General features: G+C 56.2%; 1 protein-coding gene across 2 annotated transcripts in view; it reads right to left on the bottom strand.

Annotated features, from left to right (window-relative positions):
* TMPRSS6 (transmembrane serine protease 6) overlaps positions 1-17378 on the bottom strand; it is a 37146-nt gene extending 19768 nt beyond the window's left edge. For both annotated transcript variants that reach the window (XM_027107540.1, XM_027107539.1), the window contains exons 1-7: positions 17314-17378; positions 11861-12057; positions 6645-6778; positions 5353-5420; positions 4624-4808; positions 4319-4360; positions 1141-1345 (exon numbers count right to left, since the gene is read on the bottom strand). In XM_027107540.1, the coding sequence (XP_026963341.1) occupies positions 1141-1345; positions 4319-4360; positions 4624-4808; positions 5353-5420; positions 6645-6778; positions 11861-12056 (830 nt within the window). In that variant the 5' untranslated portion in view covers position 12057; positions 17314-17378. The remainder of the gene's footprint in view (positions 1-1140; positions 1346-4318; positions 4361-4623; positions 4809-5352; positions 5421-6644; positions 6779-11860; positions 12058-17313) is intronic.
* Positions 17379-18314: the final 936 nt, after the last annotated feature.

An 18314-nucleotide genomic window follows, 5' to 3' on the forward strand; every position in this document is an offset into this window, starting at 1 on the left:
TGGAAATGAGCTGTGTCTGGCTTCTCTGGGCTCCCCAGGGCCCTCCAGGAACCCAGCCCACGCACACGCCAGATGGCGGTCAGCACGTGGCAGGGCGGTGGGGGGGCGGGGGGAGGGCTGCAGATGAGAGCACAGCCTCAGACCCTGGAGAGTCAGAGAGGCCCCAGGGGAGGGGGCCGGGGAGAACCTTCACCCAGCTCGCCCTTCAGGACTGCCCTTGATCTTGAACATGCAGGTCCCACCCCCATCCCGAAAGCTGGAAGCTGGGTGCCTGAGAAAGACAGAGGAGGCAGCAGCCTGGTGCCCCAGGGTGTCCCCTGACCTCCTACAGACCTACTCCCCTCTCCCATCCAGTGGGGGGGTGATCAGGCTCCTGGAGGCCAAGGCCATTTCCAGCCCCTTCATGGTCTCCCCACAGCCCACCACCTGCCCGCCTTCTGCATTCCATGTCATATCCTAAAGCCCTTCTCCTCTGCTCAAGAACTTTCTGTTAGTTCCTCACTTAGCAAGTATTAAGGTTCAGATAGCTCCTGGCATTCCATGCCCTTCGTGACTCAGCCCCAACTCGACTATATATAATGATAGGAGTAATGGGTAGCTACTGGATGTTTAATGGATACATTTAATGTATAGTAATAATGGACAGCATTACTGTGTGTGAGGAGCCTGGCCCAGCAGGTCTGATTTAAATCTTCGCAATAACCCTGCAAGGTAGGCATGGCTGTGCACCCATTTTACAGGTGAGGAAACTGAGGTGCAGAGAGGCAAAGTAACTTGGCTTAGAGCACGCTGCTAGAAAGCGGTAGAGTATGGTTGGAAGTCTGGGGCTGCCAGACTCTGGAGCATTCTAACAAGATCACGTCGCCTCCTAGAGCTGACCTTAGGGGTCATCTAGTACACCCGTTTTGTTACAAATGGGGAAACTGAGGCTGGGGGAGGGGAAGGGGATTGCTCACAGCACATAGCCTTTTCCAGTCTCCTCTCACCATCTCCCTCTGGGCTGGCCTCACTGTCTCCCGGATACCAAATACCAGGGCCTGGGGTCACACAGCCCCTTGCCTCAGAACACTGGGTGTGGCTTTGACCCCACACCGTCACCCCCTTCCCAACCTGCCCCCCACTGCCCTCCCAGGGACTCACGAGGTGATCAGTCTCCTCTCGAGGGGCCCAGCCACATCATACATGGCCAGCCGGTCCCGGCAGTCAGCCAGCATCCACTCGAGCCGGAGTTTGAGCATGAGATCCTCGGGGCCCTGCAGGTGCCACAGGCAGCTGGAGGCCAGGGGGTCGGGCCCCTTCAGCCGGAGGACCTGGCCCTGGCCCACGTAGCTGTAGCGGTAGCAGCCTGGAGTGGGGAGAGGGACAGGCCCCCTGAGCCCTGTTAGCTGGGAGGAGAGACCCGCGGTGGGCCCAGCCCTGTCAGGTCCTCACCCAAGCAGGGGTGGGGCGGGGAGAGTAGCTGGATGGGGGTCAGCCCAGATATGCTATATCCCAGCTTTCTGTTTCCCTACTGCTCCATCCCCAGCCTCCTCAACCATGCACTCATTCATTGGTTCATTCATTCGTTCCCTTAGCACTCGCTGAGCTCTCCATGCCAGGCGAGCGCCAGAGAAAGGGCCCGTCACTTGGCGGGAGCAAGGAGAGCAGCAGGGAAAGATGCAGGCACTGGGCGGAATAGCTCAGAAGTGAGGGCTCCCAGGGAAGTCCTGGGAGGTCACAGAGTGAGGAAAGGGCCGCAGGCCAGGGCGGACAGGGGACTTTGAGTCAGGAGGGCAAGTGGAAGGAGGGAGGCAGGACCCAGATCACGCCCAGGAGAGAAGCCTTTTCCTCCTGCGGCCGTGGGAGCCATGGAAGGTTAGGCAGGGCTGGGACACGGTCGGGCTTGGATCACAGACTCCTCTGGCTACTGGGAGCAAAGCTGAGGAGGCCGGGAGACCAGTGGGATGACCAAGCAATAAGGGGAGCGGGCTGGGGGCTTCGTTTCAGGTGGAGAGAAGGGAGTGTGTTCCAGTGGGGCTGGGAGGCAGCCCGGGTAGAGGAAGTGAGCTCAAGCTAGTATGCTGCCATAAGTATGTCGTTTAAATGTCATCATAGGCCTGTGAAGCAGGGAGGATGGCTGCTCTGCCAGGAAGCAGTAAGGATTCGGGAGTGAGCCCCGGATGTGGGAGGCAGCCTGGTATGCGGGGAGTCCAGACGCTGCGTGGTCGTCCCGGCACCACCTCTTACCAGCTGCGTGACTCTGGGCCAGTCACTCAGCCACGCTGAGTTCCGTCAAATGGACAAAGTACTAACCCCTGCCCCACCTCCTTCTCTGTGTGGTTCTGAGGACCAGGAAGGGAATGGAGGTGAGTGAACAGGCTTTGCTCTGATACTGCTGTCTCTTGTTCAACTCCCTCTTCCCTGGCCATCCTGACTCCAGCTGGGGAGCCGACCTCCCCAGGGAGAGAGCTCTGACATCTGCAAGGGGAAGGGTCAGGACCCCTGGAGAAAGGTGCCTGGCTGTTCCTAGGCGTTTATATTCTTTAAATCTTGCTCCAAGGTGATGCTTTGCTTTTGCCATTTTAATAATTACTTTTTTTGTGAAGCAAATTAAGTGGAGAGGGATGTGCTGGTCTCTGTTGATAATCAGAAACATCTTTGGGGAGCCCGGGCGAAAGTAAATGAAACTGCCTTCTGTGTTCTCCTCACCTGGCCCCTTCCCCGCTGGACCTGACAGATTCCAACCTACCCCCCAATCCTGAGTCTGTTGCCCCCTCCTCCATGAAGCCTTCCAGGACCCCCCGGTCAGGAGCAACTCCTTCCTCCCTCTAGAAGCACATCTCTTCCTCTGCTTTGGCTCACAGCCCCCAGGGTCCACCTCTGTCCCCAGGGCAGAACGATTCCCTTTCTGCACTGCCTCCAGGACCTCTGTCCTAGCCCTGGCACTAGGTGATGTGAGATTCTGTTTATGTGTGTGTCTCCCTCATGGGGCTCAGAGCTCTTCCGAGGGCAGGGGTGAGGACACGGTCAGCTGGTGTCTTCAGAGCAGGCATGGGGCCTGGCATGGACAAACTGCCCCAAAAGCCCGTTTAGAGGACTTGAATTGTCATCCTCGCCCCATTAGGCATTGCGCTCCAGGAGGGCAGGGGCTCTGGACATGCACTGAACTAAATAAGGATCATGATAAAGCAACTGCCAGAAACTTGGGGACACGTGGACACCCGGCACAGCCAAGGGCAATGGAAAGGCCCATTCCAGACCAAGGGTCAGAGCAACATGTGCACCAATGCAGTGTTAGATGATAGACAGATGATAGATAAGCACAAGATGTGTTTCTTGTGCTCTCCTTTGGACACAAGGAGGGAACATCCTACTGGTCCCTTCATCAGTGAATTAAATAAATCTTTGATATGTGCTCATATCTTTGTATGAGAATCATGATTTTCGTATTTGAAAATTGTCCTTTGACTCCATCACCTCCATTCACCAAGGAAATAAGCATGTGACCAGCCACATGGGAGGAGAGGAAGGTCAGAAAAGGTATAACCAGGATGTCAACTCTGCCTCCCCAGGTAGTCTAGGAAGAATCTGGGAATTTTGGAACTCATGCTCGGAGCCACAGGGTACGGTAGCCTAGGTGATACACTGCACAAGTGCAGGAGTCTCCAGTCACACAGACCATAACGTGGGCAGCGTTCCCTGGCGTTGTGCAGCATGGTGGCCCTGCTGGTGCTTTGCTTCCCAGGGTTCAGTGGGAAGACTGGAGCCCCTTGGAGAAAAGCAAGGTGACTCTAGCAATAGGGCATGGGGGTGGGGTGGGAGGAGAGGGCAGATTAGCCTGGCTGGCTGAGAAAGGGAAGGAAAAGTTGGAGGGAGTATCCTTGAATGTGACAGAAATAGTTTTAAAGTTTTAAAGTTTTAAAGCCAAAGTGATTGCTATACCTCGAATTGGCAAGATTATTTTCTACCATCAGTGGAAATGGTAGATTGTGGGCAAATGGAATTCCATGATCGAAAAGTAGGGTCACATTGATGTGCAAATAAATCTGCTACTCGCTCGCCCCCCACACACGCAACACACACATACTTTTGTACAAGACACACACATATGTGTTCACATGTGCACAACACCTCCTCCCCTCCCCCCACAAGCCCCCAGTCTCGCTCAGGACCCATCACTGAGGCCACCGTGGTGCCCCCTGGGTAACCCCAGACCATGCCTCCTGCACCCATAGAAGCCATGTGGACCCCTGACACTCAACCAAACCAACTCAACACCGACTCAGAGGAAAACACCAACTCAAAAGGAAAGTGGGGAGGAAAAACCAAAGTCGCGTACCCAGCGTGGAATTCAGTGCAACTATGTCTTTCACACTGGCTTCTGTTAAAAGGAAACGAACAAACAAATAAACAGAGATCAAAAATAAATAAATAAAATGAAATACAAAATAAAAATAGAAGAGACTATCAGAGCCAGCCTGTCTGACATTGACCCTGACTGCCCACCCTCCCCCATGCCCCAGCCCCTCAGTCCTGGCTCCTGGCCACTCAGTGGGGGGCCCATCCCCAAGAGCATCCCAGCCCTGGCAGCAGCCTTCCCAGGCCTTGCCAGACCGTCCCACGTTCCCCGTCCCCAGTACTGACCCAGGATCACCAGGCCCTCGGGGTCCACCTCATACTCGGCCCTGTAGGGAGCAGGGGCCGAGCTGTTGGCCGTGGACAGCAGCTCCTCCACCAGCAGGGCTCGCACCACCTCGGGGCTCAGCATCGGCCGGCGGTGCTCGGGGATTTGGAGGATGAACCAGAAGAAGCAGGTGAGCGGTCCCTCCCTGATGTGGCAGCAGTGAGAGGGGCTGGGGGCGGAGCCTGGACTTCGGGCCCCGCCCAGAGCTGGGGGAGGACACCAACTGCGGCTCATGCGCATTGAGCGCTTACTACTTGTCAGTCTCTGCTCTCCACTATCACTTGGAAGTCTCCTAACAACCTCTGAGGAAGGGGCTCTCAACAGCCCCATTTCACAGATGAGAAAACTGAGGCACGAGAGGTTAGGTTGTGTGCCACGGACCCAGTCATAAGTGAATGGGACAGCTGCCTACCGCTCCTCCATGTCCTCACCTGATACCCGTCAGGCCGTTGCTAAGGGCACCACGGCCACTGTCTAGGGTAATCCCTACCACAGTATTGTGCCTATTCTCCAGATGAGAAAGCCAAGCTGGGTGAAGGGAGGTCACATGCAGGAAGCCAAGTTTCCTCTCCGTGCCTCAGTTTCCCCATTTTAAAACATGAAGCCATTGCCTCAGAAGCCTACAGTGTCTTTCATTCTTTGAGTCTAAAGTTCTAGCAGGGGCCGGTCGTGGGGCCCGGGAGACTCACCCAAAGGAGTAGACGGAGCTAGAGTTGTAGTAAGTACCCAGGCAGGTGCTGGCAATGAGCTCCTTGAGCTAAAAGGAGGGGAAAAAAGCAGAGCCCCCTGGTGACCCTCTGTAGAAACCCCCTCCTGCCCTGGGATGCCCTTTGCCCCTCCCAGCAGCCCTGCGTGACAGAGGAGCCTACGGGGTAGAGAGGCTTGCCCGTGGTCACATGGTGGGCAGTGGCCATGCCGGGAAACAAACCTCATTCCATCTTTTTACCCCTCCCCCAACACGCGGGCACTGCCCCTGACACCTCCACGTCTACCAGCTCTGACCTCAGTCAGACCACCAGTGGCCTCTCCCCCTCATCAGAAGTCACTCCTCGACTCTGAGAAGCCCCACTAGGCTCTCGAGTCCCTCCTCAGCCCCAGCCACCAGCCACGCGAGCTAAGCTGCCTGGTCTCTGCACGTGTTCAGTGGCAGTGCCACCGGCAGGGTGGAATGCAGGACTGTGGGTTCTTAAAGCACTCTGAACGGCGTAGAGGTAATGTCCACACTCTCCTCTCTCATTTCAACCCCACGACAACCCTACAGACAGGCACTGTTGTTATCACTCCACTTTACACGGAAGGAAAGAGAGCCTTGGGCGGGTCTCCCAGAAGCGGGTCCTGAGGCAGGCGGTTTATTTGGAGGTGATTCCAAGGAACACCAGTGGGGAAGACAGATGGGCAGGGAGGCAGCCGTTCACGGCTGTGAAGGTGCCGGCCAGAGCTGTGGCAACTGAGGTGCCAGCCGACAGGGACCTCTGAGAGGCTGCGGGGGCATCTTCAGAACCGCTCCCACCAAGGGCCAAGGGAGCCGGGGTATTTATCCACCTTCTCCATCTCTCACGTCTGAGGGTTGCTGCTGGGCGTAACTCCTCAGCACTTCCGGCCCGCCCTTCAGGGTGCTGTCCTGCGACCTAAGAGTGGCAGGTGCTGGCCATGGGAGACCATCCCCAGTGAAGTAAGCCATTGCCCGGCAAGAGAGGGTGTGTGGCTGGGTCCGGGCAGCATCCCTGCACTGCCCTAATTTCCTAAGGTCATGCTTCTACTAAGTGGCACAATCAGGATTTAGTCCAAGTGCATTTGACCCCAGAGCCCACTACCTTCCCCACCACCCTACACCACCTCGTTTCCATTGTGCCTGGAACAGGGCTCTGATCCCAGTGAGTGTGCTGGATGGACTAACCCACTGGCTTGACGTGATCAGGCCCCTCCCCTCTCCCTTCTTGTCCCCACCATCCTTCCCTCCCATCCCCGCAATCCTTCCTACCATCATCTGAGCTTTGGTAGTTTCACTGCGGAAGGCACTGGACTCCCGGCGGGCAAGGTCCTGGGAGAAGTGGCGATTGAGCACGCGGAGGCTGCCTGAGTATACCTGGCTGACCGTCATCTCTGCCTTGTGCCCTGCCCAGGAAGAAACCAGCAAAGTTAACCAAGGGAACAGATGGGGACGGCTCCTGTGTCCCCCACACCTTCTTCTGCCACCCTGAACCCCCAGCTCAGCCTCCAGCATCTTGGGCCTCCAAGGCACCACCACCATCATCATCCTCTTTGTCACTGTCATTCAGAGTTTGCGTAGTGACAAACTGGTCCCACAACACCAGGGAGGAGAGAGGCCAACTGATGAATGGTGTCCCAGAGGCTCCCAGGCAGAAGCTGACACAGTGATCGGTCCAGGACACAGATGCTGAGAAACCCACATGGGCCCAGCAGGTCAAGTTCTTGGTTCAGCACCTCTGTGTTGTCCAGCGGGTTGTCCAGGTGGCACCTACCATGTGGGGTACACTGATAAACCAAGACAGATGGGTCTCCCTGTGTGGAGCTGACGGTAGTGGGTAAGGCAGACGTTCCCCCAGTAACCGTACAACCTGTGGGATTCATGTGCCAGCAGCGTCTTGAAGAAGCACAAGTTGCTATTGAGGGGGGGACATGACAAAGAAAACCTGGGCCAGGGTGACCCTCCATCTGAGATGGGAGGAGTGGAGAGTAAACTGGGAAGAGGGGAAAGAGGGAAGTACCTTCAGGGCAGCAGGAAGAGCACGTGCAAAGGCCCTGCGACAGAGGGATCATGGCGAGGAGCAGGGCCAAAAGTCTGTTTGGCTGGAGCAGTCAGATGGGGGGAGGTATAATAAGAGATTGAGACATCAGCAGGGCAAGATTTTGGTCTTTCCCTAATGAGCAAGGGAAACCACGCAAGGTTTAAAATCAGGGATGACGTCATCAGATTTCCGTTTTGCAAAGATTGTTTTGGCTGATGTGAAGACAATAGATTCACAGCCCAGGGTTTATACCCCTATTCAGTCATTTATTCATTCATTCAATAAATATTTATTGAGAACCTGCTATGTTTAGGGACTGGCCTAGAGCACTTGGGAATATACCAGTATAACAATGAACAAAATAATCAAGAAAAAACAAACCTGTCCTTCAGAGCTTGTAGTCTAACAAGAAAGACAGACAATAAACAACAAACGTAGGACATAACACGTTAGAGGTATAAGTGGCGTGGAAATCAAGGGCTGGTGTGGGCTGCAACTTGGAGGCCAGAGAAGAGGGAGATGGTATCAGCCATGTGGATGTTAATCTATGGGACGAGCATTTCAGGCAGCAGACTGGCAAGTGCAAAGGCCCTGAGGCAGGAGCTTGTCTGGATGTTTGAGGAACAGCAAGGAGTGAGCTAGGGGAGAGCAGGAGGAGATGACATGGGGGAGGGGGAGGTCATGTAGGGCCTTGCAACCCTGGAAGGACTTTGATTTTTGCTCTGAGTGCGACAGGAGCCCTGGGAGGCTCTAAGCAGAGCAGTTAGATGATCTGATTTGCTTTGTAAAAATATCCCTCTGCCTTTGTGTTGAGAACAGGCTCTAAGGAGGCAAAGGCAGAAGCAGAGAGAACTACAGGAGGCTCCTGCAGCCGTCAAGTGAGAGTGGTCCAGGGGAGACTGGACCAGGCTGCGCAGCGAAGAGGGAGAGAAGTGATTGGAGTCAGGGTATGTTTTGGGGTTAGAGAGGACCAGGTTTGCTGGTGGCAAATTGGGGCTGGGGAGTAAAAGAAAGAGAGCATTTAGGGGAGCAACGGGAAGGATGGAATGGCCACCACCTGGGATGTTCTCTCCATTTTTTTTTTCAATTTTAAAGGATTTTCTTAGGTCACTATTTTTATTTAGTTATTTATTTTATTTATTTATTTTTTTTGCAGTATGTGGGCCTCTCACTGCTGTGGCCTCTCCCGTTGCGGAGCACAGGCTCCAGACGTGCAGGCCCAGTGACCATGGCTCACGGGCCCAGCCGCTCCGCAGCACGTGGGATCTTCCTGGACCGGGGCACGAACCTGCGTCCCCTGCATCGGCGGGCGGACTCTCAACCACTGCGCCACCAGGGAAGCCCTTTTAGGTCACTATTGATGATACCCTAAAGTTATATACCATTTTCTCAACATCTCGAACTTCCAAAAATCTCATATATAAACACACATTGCCTCTGAAACATGGAAAATCAATAGTTCAATATCATTTTATATAAACAACTGGTAAACATCAATTAAAAATGAAAGCCCCGGGGCTTCCCTGGTGGCGCAGTGGTTGGGAGTCCGCCTGCCGATGCAGGGGACGCGGGTTTGTGCCCCGGTCCGGGAAGATCCCACGTGCCGCAGAGCAGCTGGGCCCATGAGCCATGGCCGCTGAGCCTGCGCGTCCGGAGCCTGTGCTCCGCAACGGGAGAGGCCACAACAGTGAGAGGCCTGCGTACCGCAAAAAATATATATATATATATATGAAAGCCCCTTCAAAATATACTCAAAAGGTAGACGGACAATTCACAAGGGAGTTAACTGTCAGTGGGGTCTGAGATGCACTTAGACATCCTGGAGGAGGGGCAGGCCCCGGTGATACAGCGGCGCTCAAGGGAGAGGCCCAGACTGGAAATGAAAATTTGGGAATCTTCAGGGCATAAGGGAATGTCGGGGTGGCGGGGGAGCAGAGAGGAGGAGGAGGAGAAGTCACCATGAGCTGAGGGAAAAGAAAGTGTGGGCGCCCTGGAAGCCAAGTAAGGATAACGTGTCAAGGAGGAGGCAGGGAGGCGCCCGGTCACGTGCTGCCAATGGAACAAATGGAACGAGGACTGACCGCCGGATTCTGCAGCGTGAGGACTGGTGACCCTGACAAGCACTGTTGGAGTTTCGGGGGTGAGGGGCAGGGAGTCAGATCAGAAAGGGCGCCCGAAAGAGGCGTGGAACAGGGGGCCGAAGCGTTTTCAAACGACAGGGATTTGCTGCAAAGGGGAGCAGAGAAATGGCGCTGTGTGTGTGTGTGTGTGTGTGTGTGTGTGTGTGTGTGTGTGCAGGCACGAGAGGGATTCGGTACAGGAGCAATGAGAAGCCCTGTACGGTGATGGATGGTGCCACCGGAGGAGAGAGGGGACATGGCTGGAGCCTGGCCACCACGAGGACAAAGGGAGTGGGACCTGGGCCAGGAGGACAGCTGACTAGATGGGGCAGGGCTGGTTCACACGTGGGGATGGGCAGAGCACAGAGCACGTGGGTACAGCTGGGAGGGCATCTATGGGGCTTCCCTTCGGAGTGGTTCCGTTTTCTCATTGAAGCCGGGGGCAAAGTGGGTGGGGGGTGAGGGAGGTTTGAGAATAAAGCATAAAACTGTGGCCCAGGAGAGCAGGAGAAGGAGAAGACCAGGGAAATACAGCTGGGCGGCATGAAGGGCCCCGCTACTGGGCTCCAAGTTGACCAGCCCAGGGCCCACCGGCCTTGGGAAGCCGGTCCCCACCCTCTCCTCTCCTGGGCCACTTTCTGGGTCAGGCTGCCACTTAACCAGTCATTCGCTCCTTCAGGCTTATCCTGTTCCAGTGCAATAGGCCTCTCGTACAGCTCCCCTTCCAGCCCAGACACCGCGTGTCTCTGACTCATCTCCTCGTCCAGTGCCCGGTACCCAGAGCACAGCCTGGCCCAGCGCGGGAGGAATCGTTCACATATCTCCAAAAGTGCCTCCTCTGTCCTCATCCCTCTGGGGAAGGGGTTGGCTTCCCCCAGTGGAGGCTTTGGGGCACTCACCCCCTGGGTCCTCAGCCCCACGGAGCACCCACCCCCAGCGGGGTGATTCACTCTAGGAGTGTAATCAGGAGAAATCAGACTCTGAGAAGAAAGACAATTGGCAGGTGAGTTCCTGGCCCTCCAGCCTGACTCTCTATGGTTTCCCCTTAAGACTAATTATCCTGCAGCCTAAGGAGGCCTCGGCAGCCCTGTGTTATCTGGGGCGCCGGCTTCCTGCCGGTGGTGAAATGCACACGGCTTCCACTCCCGGCCTGCGTTGCTCGGCTCTGAAGAGAACCACATCCATCCGGCATCACGGCAGGTGGGTCCTCATCAGACCCAGGCTTCCTAACAGCTTCAACCCGGGGGTTCCAGAATACCCCCCACCTCGCCCCCCTCTAGAGCTGGGCCGAGGCTGAGCTCCCCAGTGGCTGCTCCAAAGTGGGTCCCCATTCCTTTCAGTGGACCTGAAATTCCACCAGGAGATGCAGTCAGTAAGAAAATGATCTAACTTTTGCAGAGTGCTTAATGGGAGGTCTCTGATCACTTGGGCAAGGTGGGCTGTCCCTGCTAGGGTTCCACCGGGGCACCCTCTGCTGTCTCTGTCCTAGCACATGCCAAGCATTATGGTGAGAACAGAACTATCTCTACAGCCTGGCACAGAGCTGGCATATAGGAGGTCCTCAGTACTGAATGAATGAATAGGATGGACGAATGGACCCAGAGCATGGGCCAGTTGCTCCTGGGGTTCCAGGGGACTGACTGAGGGCTGTGATACCAGAGAGGGAGGGGCCAAAATTCAGGACATGGGAGATGCCTGAGCTACCTGCTCTGGGCATTCTTGCCCTCCCCTCCACCCGCACCCACATTCCCTCTGGGTTGAATTCCACATGTGCCCATGCTGGGGTATAAAGCCATCTACGTGCATGGACACCCCCCTGGACACCTGAGTTCTGTGCCCCCCTCCCCTTCGTTCCCACTCATGCTGGGCCCTGGAGACCCCGAGATGATAGAGCTATGGTCTCCACCCTAGAAGAGCTCCCAGATCGGGCTCCAGTGAGCAGATGTACTCATTGGTGCCAGGCACCACCAGCACCGCTGGGCCTCCTCCAGCTGAGCCTGGTGGCTCCAAGCCCCAGGGGCAACCCAGGAGGGCTGCAGGCAAGAGGAGACAATGTTTACACCCCTTCAGCTTGTCACTTTACAAGAACTGGGTACTGGGAGAGCACTCCTTCCGCAGCTGCTGGGAACTGTGGCCACTAGGCCCCAGCAAGGAACTTGCACTCCCATCTCATGGGACAGGAACGGAGACTCAGAGAGAAGTGCATGTCCAAGGTCGCACAGTGGTTTCTAGGCATTGCTGAGCCTGGAATCCTGATCTGTCCTGCTGTGCCCCCTCGACCACCCCAAGTCCTCCCCAGGTACCTCTCCCAAGGGCCCCGCAGTTACCTAGGAGATACCAGAGCAGGACCCCCACTGAAGCCAACACAACCAGGGCCAGCCAGAGGGGAGCCAGGCGGAGGTAGTCGCCGACTTTTCTCTTGGAGTCCTCGGGGGCCTTAAACATCCCCTCCGGCTCTGCCTCTTCTCCATCACCTCCATCGCCCTGCCCGCCAGCCGCTTGGGGGGCCTCGGCCATGGGCATCCTGGCAAGGAAACAGACCAGGGTTGGAAAAAGCCTGGCATTTGCAAGGGAGTCTTTACTGAACACCAACCTTGCACAGAAGTAAGACGGCACCCCTGCCTTTTGGGGGAGGAGGAGAACAACGCCAGCTAGCAGTAATTGAAAGTGAGCACTGAGCCAGCTCACAGAGGAGCGAAGCACGTCTCAGAGCAACTCGCCCAGGTGACCAGCTGGACCTGGTCTGGCTCCAGAATCCCTACCTTTGCATCTGCGGTCAGAGGAGAGATGGAGGTTTCACTGCCTGAACCCCACCCCCCAAGGTACCCGCAGATGGAACTGGCGTGCATACACGGAGTACAAGTTTCTGTAAACCAGCTCCTCTTGCCCTCAGCTTCCCTCCCATTCGGGGGATGTTTTTTCCTTCCTCCTGTTTCTCAAAAGCAAAGCTTCCACAACATCGATTCAATCCATTCACTTCACCCTCCCCCAGAAGCCCTGAGCCGGCTCTGTGCCGAGCCAGGGACTGCCTTCCAAGGAGCGCCGCCCCTCTTTTCTCCCCACTGCCCCAAAGTCTCTTAGGGGCAGAGGAAGGAGAAGGAGACAAAAACTAATATTCATTTAGTGTTTGTGCAAGACATTTTACGGATATCACCCCATTTAATCCTCTGGTCACCAGGATGTGGGGACCATGGTCCCCATGCTCTTCCTCAGCCCACTCTGTGTAGACACTTTACATATATTATCTTGCTTAACCTCCAAAAGCCTTTCAAGGTTCTGCACCCATAGGACAGATGAAGAAACTAAGACCCAGAATGTTTTAGCAATAACTCAGTCCAGGGGTTTCCTAGCCTCATTTTCCCAATATGATTTGAATGTCTGGCATTGACAACCAGCCCATTTTGCAGATGGAAAAACTGAAGCCCAGAGAGGCTAAGCCACTCACCAAAGATCACACAGCAGGTAAGTGGGGGTCGAGCCCAGGTGTCTGACTCCCCACTCTTTCCACTACTCTGGGCTACTTCCTGTAAATGAGCTTTTAATTAACAAATCAGGATGAAATAATACCTGAATGCCACCCTGGTCAGTGCCCCAGACCTGTGGCTGTGTCTCTAGACCCCCAGGCAAACTTCTGAGTGCTATTTGCCTTCTCTGGCAGGTTTTCCCACAGTCCAGAGAAGGTCCTTCACTTGCCCACCCACCAGCAGAGCAAGTAGGAAATGAGCCTCCTCTTACCACATCCCAAAAGGCCACTGCGGCTTTAAAATACGTCCCCAGGTGTGCGTGGGTGGGTGGGCAGAGTGTCCTTTGCTTTGGGTCTTGGATTTTCACACAGAGGGATTCTGAAAACAGGGATCTTTTGTGATGCTCAAAGGTTCTCAGTCAAGGATCTCTGGCTCCAGCCACAGGGGTCTCCTGAGTGGTCCCCATGGATGCAAGGAAGGGAGGTGACCGCAGGTGGTTCTCACCTGGGCATAGGACTCCCCCCCACCCCAACCAGAGGACATCTGGACATCTGTATCAGGCCCTGCTGGCTTTCACGGGGCCAGGGCCACGGATGGGAAAGGTCCTGCGTTGGGTGGGGCAGCCCCTCCAGTCCCGCCCACTGCCCGGAGTGTCCAGGGCACCCCTGGTGAAACTGGCTGTCCCCCGTGAGCTGAGTGGGTGGCTAGAGCCGGGAGAGCCCAGTGACGGGCCGGCTTCTGCCCTCTCTCAGCCCCAGGTCCACTCCCGCTGCCAGAGAGGCACATCCCCATTTTACTCCGAGTCTGGATCACCAAGGAGATATTGGGGACCCGGGGAGCACAGAGGTGATCACAGCTGACATTTATTTGAATTGTTTCCCGTGCTTTATACGCACTGTCTCACGTAAGCCTTCCACAGACCTGGGGCGGGGGGCGGTGATAGGTTCTCTCATTATCCCCATTTTACAGATGAGAAAGTTGAGGCACAGAGAGATTGAGCAACTTGGCCGAGATCCCACAGTTGGTTAGCGGCAGAGCCAGGCTGCAAACGCAAGCGGTTTGTCTCCAGAATAACACCTTGACCACTCTGCTCTACTGCCTCACAGGGTACGAGGGGAAACTGAGGCTCAGAGAAGGTCATATGTCCATTAGAGGAGGCCCTTAGGGGAGCAGCCCCAGGTAGGATGCTCAGTACGCCTCACCCTTCCTCTCCCCATTCCCCAAGCCAGGCTTTCACCCCATGGATTTTGCCTCCCTCATAAATGGCTCTCACATCCGTCTGGGAGAACTTTGAGTATCACAGAAGATCCCATTTTGAGAAAACCCAAAATTAGACACAGCCCAAATTGGTGGGGGGGGGGCATACACCTGGGGTTCCCATTGCCTCCCACCTGGACTCCTGGGGCAGCCTCCCAACTGCTTTCCTGCCTCCCAGCTCCTCCTCCAGCCCCTCCTCCACATTGTCAGGAGAGAGCTCTCCCTGCCCACCTCCAGCCCTTCACCTGCTCAGATTCCCCTCAAGGTTCCCAGCCACCTCCAAACCCCTCACCGTGGCACCCAAGACCCTCCGTGGCCAGGCTGCTGCCCTCGTCCCTGGAGCCCTACCTTCCGTCATGCACGTCACCCTGCAGGTCCACAAGATGCTCCTTTGTACAGACACGCCCTCTGCCTAAAGGATGGTGGGACCCTTAAAGGCCAGCTCCAAGGCCACCTGCCCAGCGATGGGCTCTGGGCCCTGGAGAGTAAGCCACCTCCTCCCCTAGGCAGCCCTTGGTCAGATCAACAATCTGACTGGCTTTTGGCTTCGTTTCTCTCCCCCACAAAAAAGGCGGGCCTGTGTCTCATTCACCTCTGGATCCCCATGGAACCCAGCACAGGGCCTGCCACCTGAACAAATCCTCCGGGAAAGGGTGGATGAGTAGAAAGCAACCGTTAAAAGCTGAATTAAAATTGAAAAAAATACAATTAGAAAAAATAAAAAAGAAAGAATGGGTGAGTAGAGCCCCCAGGGCTCCAGACTCCCGGTGCAGTGCTCTCTCCTACATCTGACTGCCTTAGGGGCAAGGCATGGAAGACGGTGCTGGTCTCTGGGGCCCTAGATTCCGTCACCAGACCCCTCCATGTTTATTGAGCATCTGCTTGGGGCCAGGCTCTGTGCTGGGCACGGGGGTCACACTGGTGAATATAAGAGACCTCATTCCCACCCTCTTGGGGCTGACAGCCCAGCAGGAAGTGGACAGTTGTGACAACTGACAGTTGTGAAGATGACCCCAAGCTCCTGTCTTTTATTCTTATTATATAATGGTTCCCCCATTGTTTTGAGGATCTAGTCACCAGAAAAGTCTGTGCCTCTACCTTCCAACTAACCCCAGAACCCAACCTCTTCTTGACACCTCAGTGGCTCCCACCATCGTCCAGGTCACCGTGACTGCTACACTAGCCAGTGGTCCGGCCACCCTCACTAGCCAATTCCCACATGACCACCAGAGGGGTCTTCACCACGCGCCCTGCTCACAAGCCCCGCCCAGAACAGAGCCCAAAGCCCTCGTCACAGCCCACCAGGGACTCCGTGATGTGGCGCTTGTGCGCCTTTCTGTCCTCTCCCTCCTTCTACGGTAGCCACGCCCAGCTCCTGACCTTCAACAGATGGAGTACAGGTCGCCTCAGGGCCTTGGCACTTGCTGTTCCCTCTGCCAGAAATGCTTTTCCTTCAGTCTTGCCTCATGACCTGCTCCTTTACCTCCTTCAAGTCTTTGCTCAAATGTTACCTCTTCAGTGAGAACTGCCCTGACCACTGCCCTCTCTCTGCTACATTTTTCTTTATCACTCTTTTCAAGACTAACGTGGCAGGATATGCTTCTGGGTCCTTGGTCTGTGTCCTCCCAGGCTGGAAGCTGCACCAGAGAAGGGGCTTTACTCTGTGTGCCCTGCGTGCCCTGCACTGAGAGCAGAGAGCGCTTCCTTCCTGCTGGGCCAGGGTGCTGGGTGCACGTGTGGCCTGGCCAACTTCTTCTGCCTCCTTCTCCCCTTTCCCGCTCTTCCCTTGCTGCACCCCAGCGACATGGGACTTCTCGGCGATCGATTCTAAAAATGAAGATGGTAGAAACCTTTAACAGATCTAGGGTTCTTAGCCTGCGCTGGGTGAAGAGCATCACACGATTGTTTCTTGAACCCTGAAAGTTCTTGCTTTCCACCTGCTTTCTTCCTTTTGCCTCGGCTGCCCACCTCCTGACCTGGCCCCTTCACACCTCAGCTCAGCTCTCACCTCCTCCTGGCAGCCCTCCCAGAGTGCCTCTGGCTGCTCCTCTGAAGCATCCGGGGCCACCCCCATCAATGCACAGCTCATCTTGGGGGTATTCTTTCTGTCCCCTGTGTCCCCCTGAAGGTGAGTGCCTGGAGGGAGGGACTGGGTGTACCCCCAATTTCCACAGGGGCCTGAGGCTTCTCGCCTGATCCAAGAACCTGGACCCCAGCCTGGCACCTGCTCCTCAGCCCCTCCTGCCCTTCTGACCATTGGCGGGTCCTCGGTCTGCCTACAGGAGGCTGAGCTCACTGGGGCAGAGCCGTTCCTCCTCCCGCGTGCCAGCCTGTGCTGGCTGTCGCCACAGCTGAATTCCATTTCAACCTCCAGCAGCCTTGCTGTCTCTACTTAATGGCTGGGGAAACTGAGGTACAGAGAGAGAAAAGGACGTACTCGAGGTCACTCAGCCAGGGTAAGGCAGAGCAGAGTGAGGTAGAGCTGGGATTCTTATCTAGGACCTACCAGGGAGGCCATTCGGGCCTAGAGTCAACCCCTACCATGAGCTGCTTTGACTCTGAGTCCCCAGGCGTGGGGGGAATGGGTGAAAGTCCCTTCCATACACAAACTCATAAACTCACACACAGATGTACACAGATGAAAACACGCTGAAGTACACGCGCAGCTATCTGTGACATACAAACTGCTAGATGCACGCCTGCACACACACGCACACACACACACGCACACACGCACACACGCACACGCACACACGGCCACATTCAACTCTGAGCCTGCCCCCTGTATAGTGCAGTGTCGGGGGGCTCTGGGCCTGTCTCCCATACCGGAAAGCCCAGGTGGGGTACCTGCGTACGAAGGGGGCAGCTTGTCCAGTCCAGAATCAGGGTGGGGTGCTCAGACTGGCAGACCAGGCCTCTCCCCTGCCCCGTCCCTGCCCCAGAGTCCACCAGCTCCAGCTGAGCCCCAGGCGTCCCAGCCCCCGGAACCTGCAGCCCCTCCACTGCCCCGTGCCTGTCCATACACCTGGCCTCCGACCCCAGCTCTGTGGACCCCTCGCCTTCTGCTCGCTGGGTCACTCTCTGGCCCGTGAGGCCCAGCAGACCAGGCCTCGGAGCAGGGCAGTTGGCTTAAGCCCCAGGGAGCCAGGCCTGGCTCTCCGGGTGGACGCTGTCACCGGGTCATTCATAGATCCTGGTCCCCTGGCCTGGAGGTCCCCGCTTACCTTTGGGAGTGGCAGGTGGGTGCCGGGCCTGCTGCACGCAGACCTCAGAGCCTCTGTTTGTCCAGACCAAGGTCTCCCCACCCCCTACCCAGCCAGCCTGGGCTGGATCAATGGCCCACAGCCATGGCCGCGGTGTCTGGCCCTTGTCCCCTGTGGCCTGTGGCCCCAGGCTCCACGGGCCTCCTGTTGGGCTGGGGACAGCACTGTGACTGAGCACGTAAACAGGCCAACAGGCCGGAGGCAGGAGGCAGGCAGTGCCCCGCCCCGCCTCGCCCCGCCCCGTGGGCACCCTGGAGGCTGGCGGGCAGGTGCAGGAGATCTGAGCTCTCCCCCGAGGCCTGTTGCCTGGTGACATTCCTGCCTGGTTACAGCTCCTGGTCCCCTAGAGCATGAGGTGGGGTGACCAAGGACTGGGGGCTGTGCGGGGGCCCGTGCAGGGTGGGCAGGGGCTCACGCGGGTCTCCTTACCTGGACAGGTGAGACCAGAGGAGCCAGCGGCTCTGAGAGAGACAAGGAGGCTGGGCTCCTGTGCTCTGGGGACGGGAGGGGAGAAAAATGGAGTTGGGGTGGCGTTGGTGCTATTTTCTGTTTAGCTGGAAATTAGTTGAATTTCTACCTGATTCTGGAGAGCTGTGCTGTCCATTTTGGTGGCCTCTGGCCACATGCAGCTCTTGAGCCCCTGGGATGCGGCCAGTCTGAACAGAGACGTGCCACACGGGCAAGATATATACCAGGTTTCGAAGACTGAGTGCAAAGAATGTAATATGAGCTCAAGGAGCATTTTCTATGTTGATCATGCGTTGAAATGATAACACGTTAGCTGTATAGGGTTAATA

This window comes from Aethalodelphis obliquidens, unplaced genomic scaffold (assembly GCF_003676395.1).
Source record: "Aethalodelphis obliquidens isolate GAN/ISIS:26980383/991018 unplaced genomic scaffold, ASM367639v1 scaffold8, whole genome shotgun sequence".
NCBI lineage: Eukaryota > Metazoa > Chordata > Mammalia > Artiodactyla > Delphinidae > Aethalodelphis > Aethalodelphis obliquidens.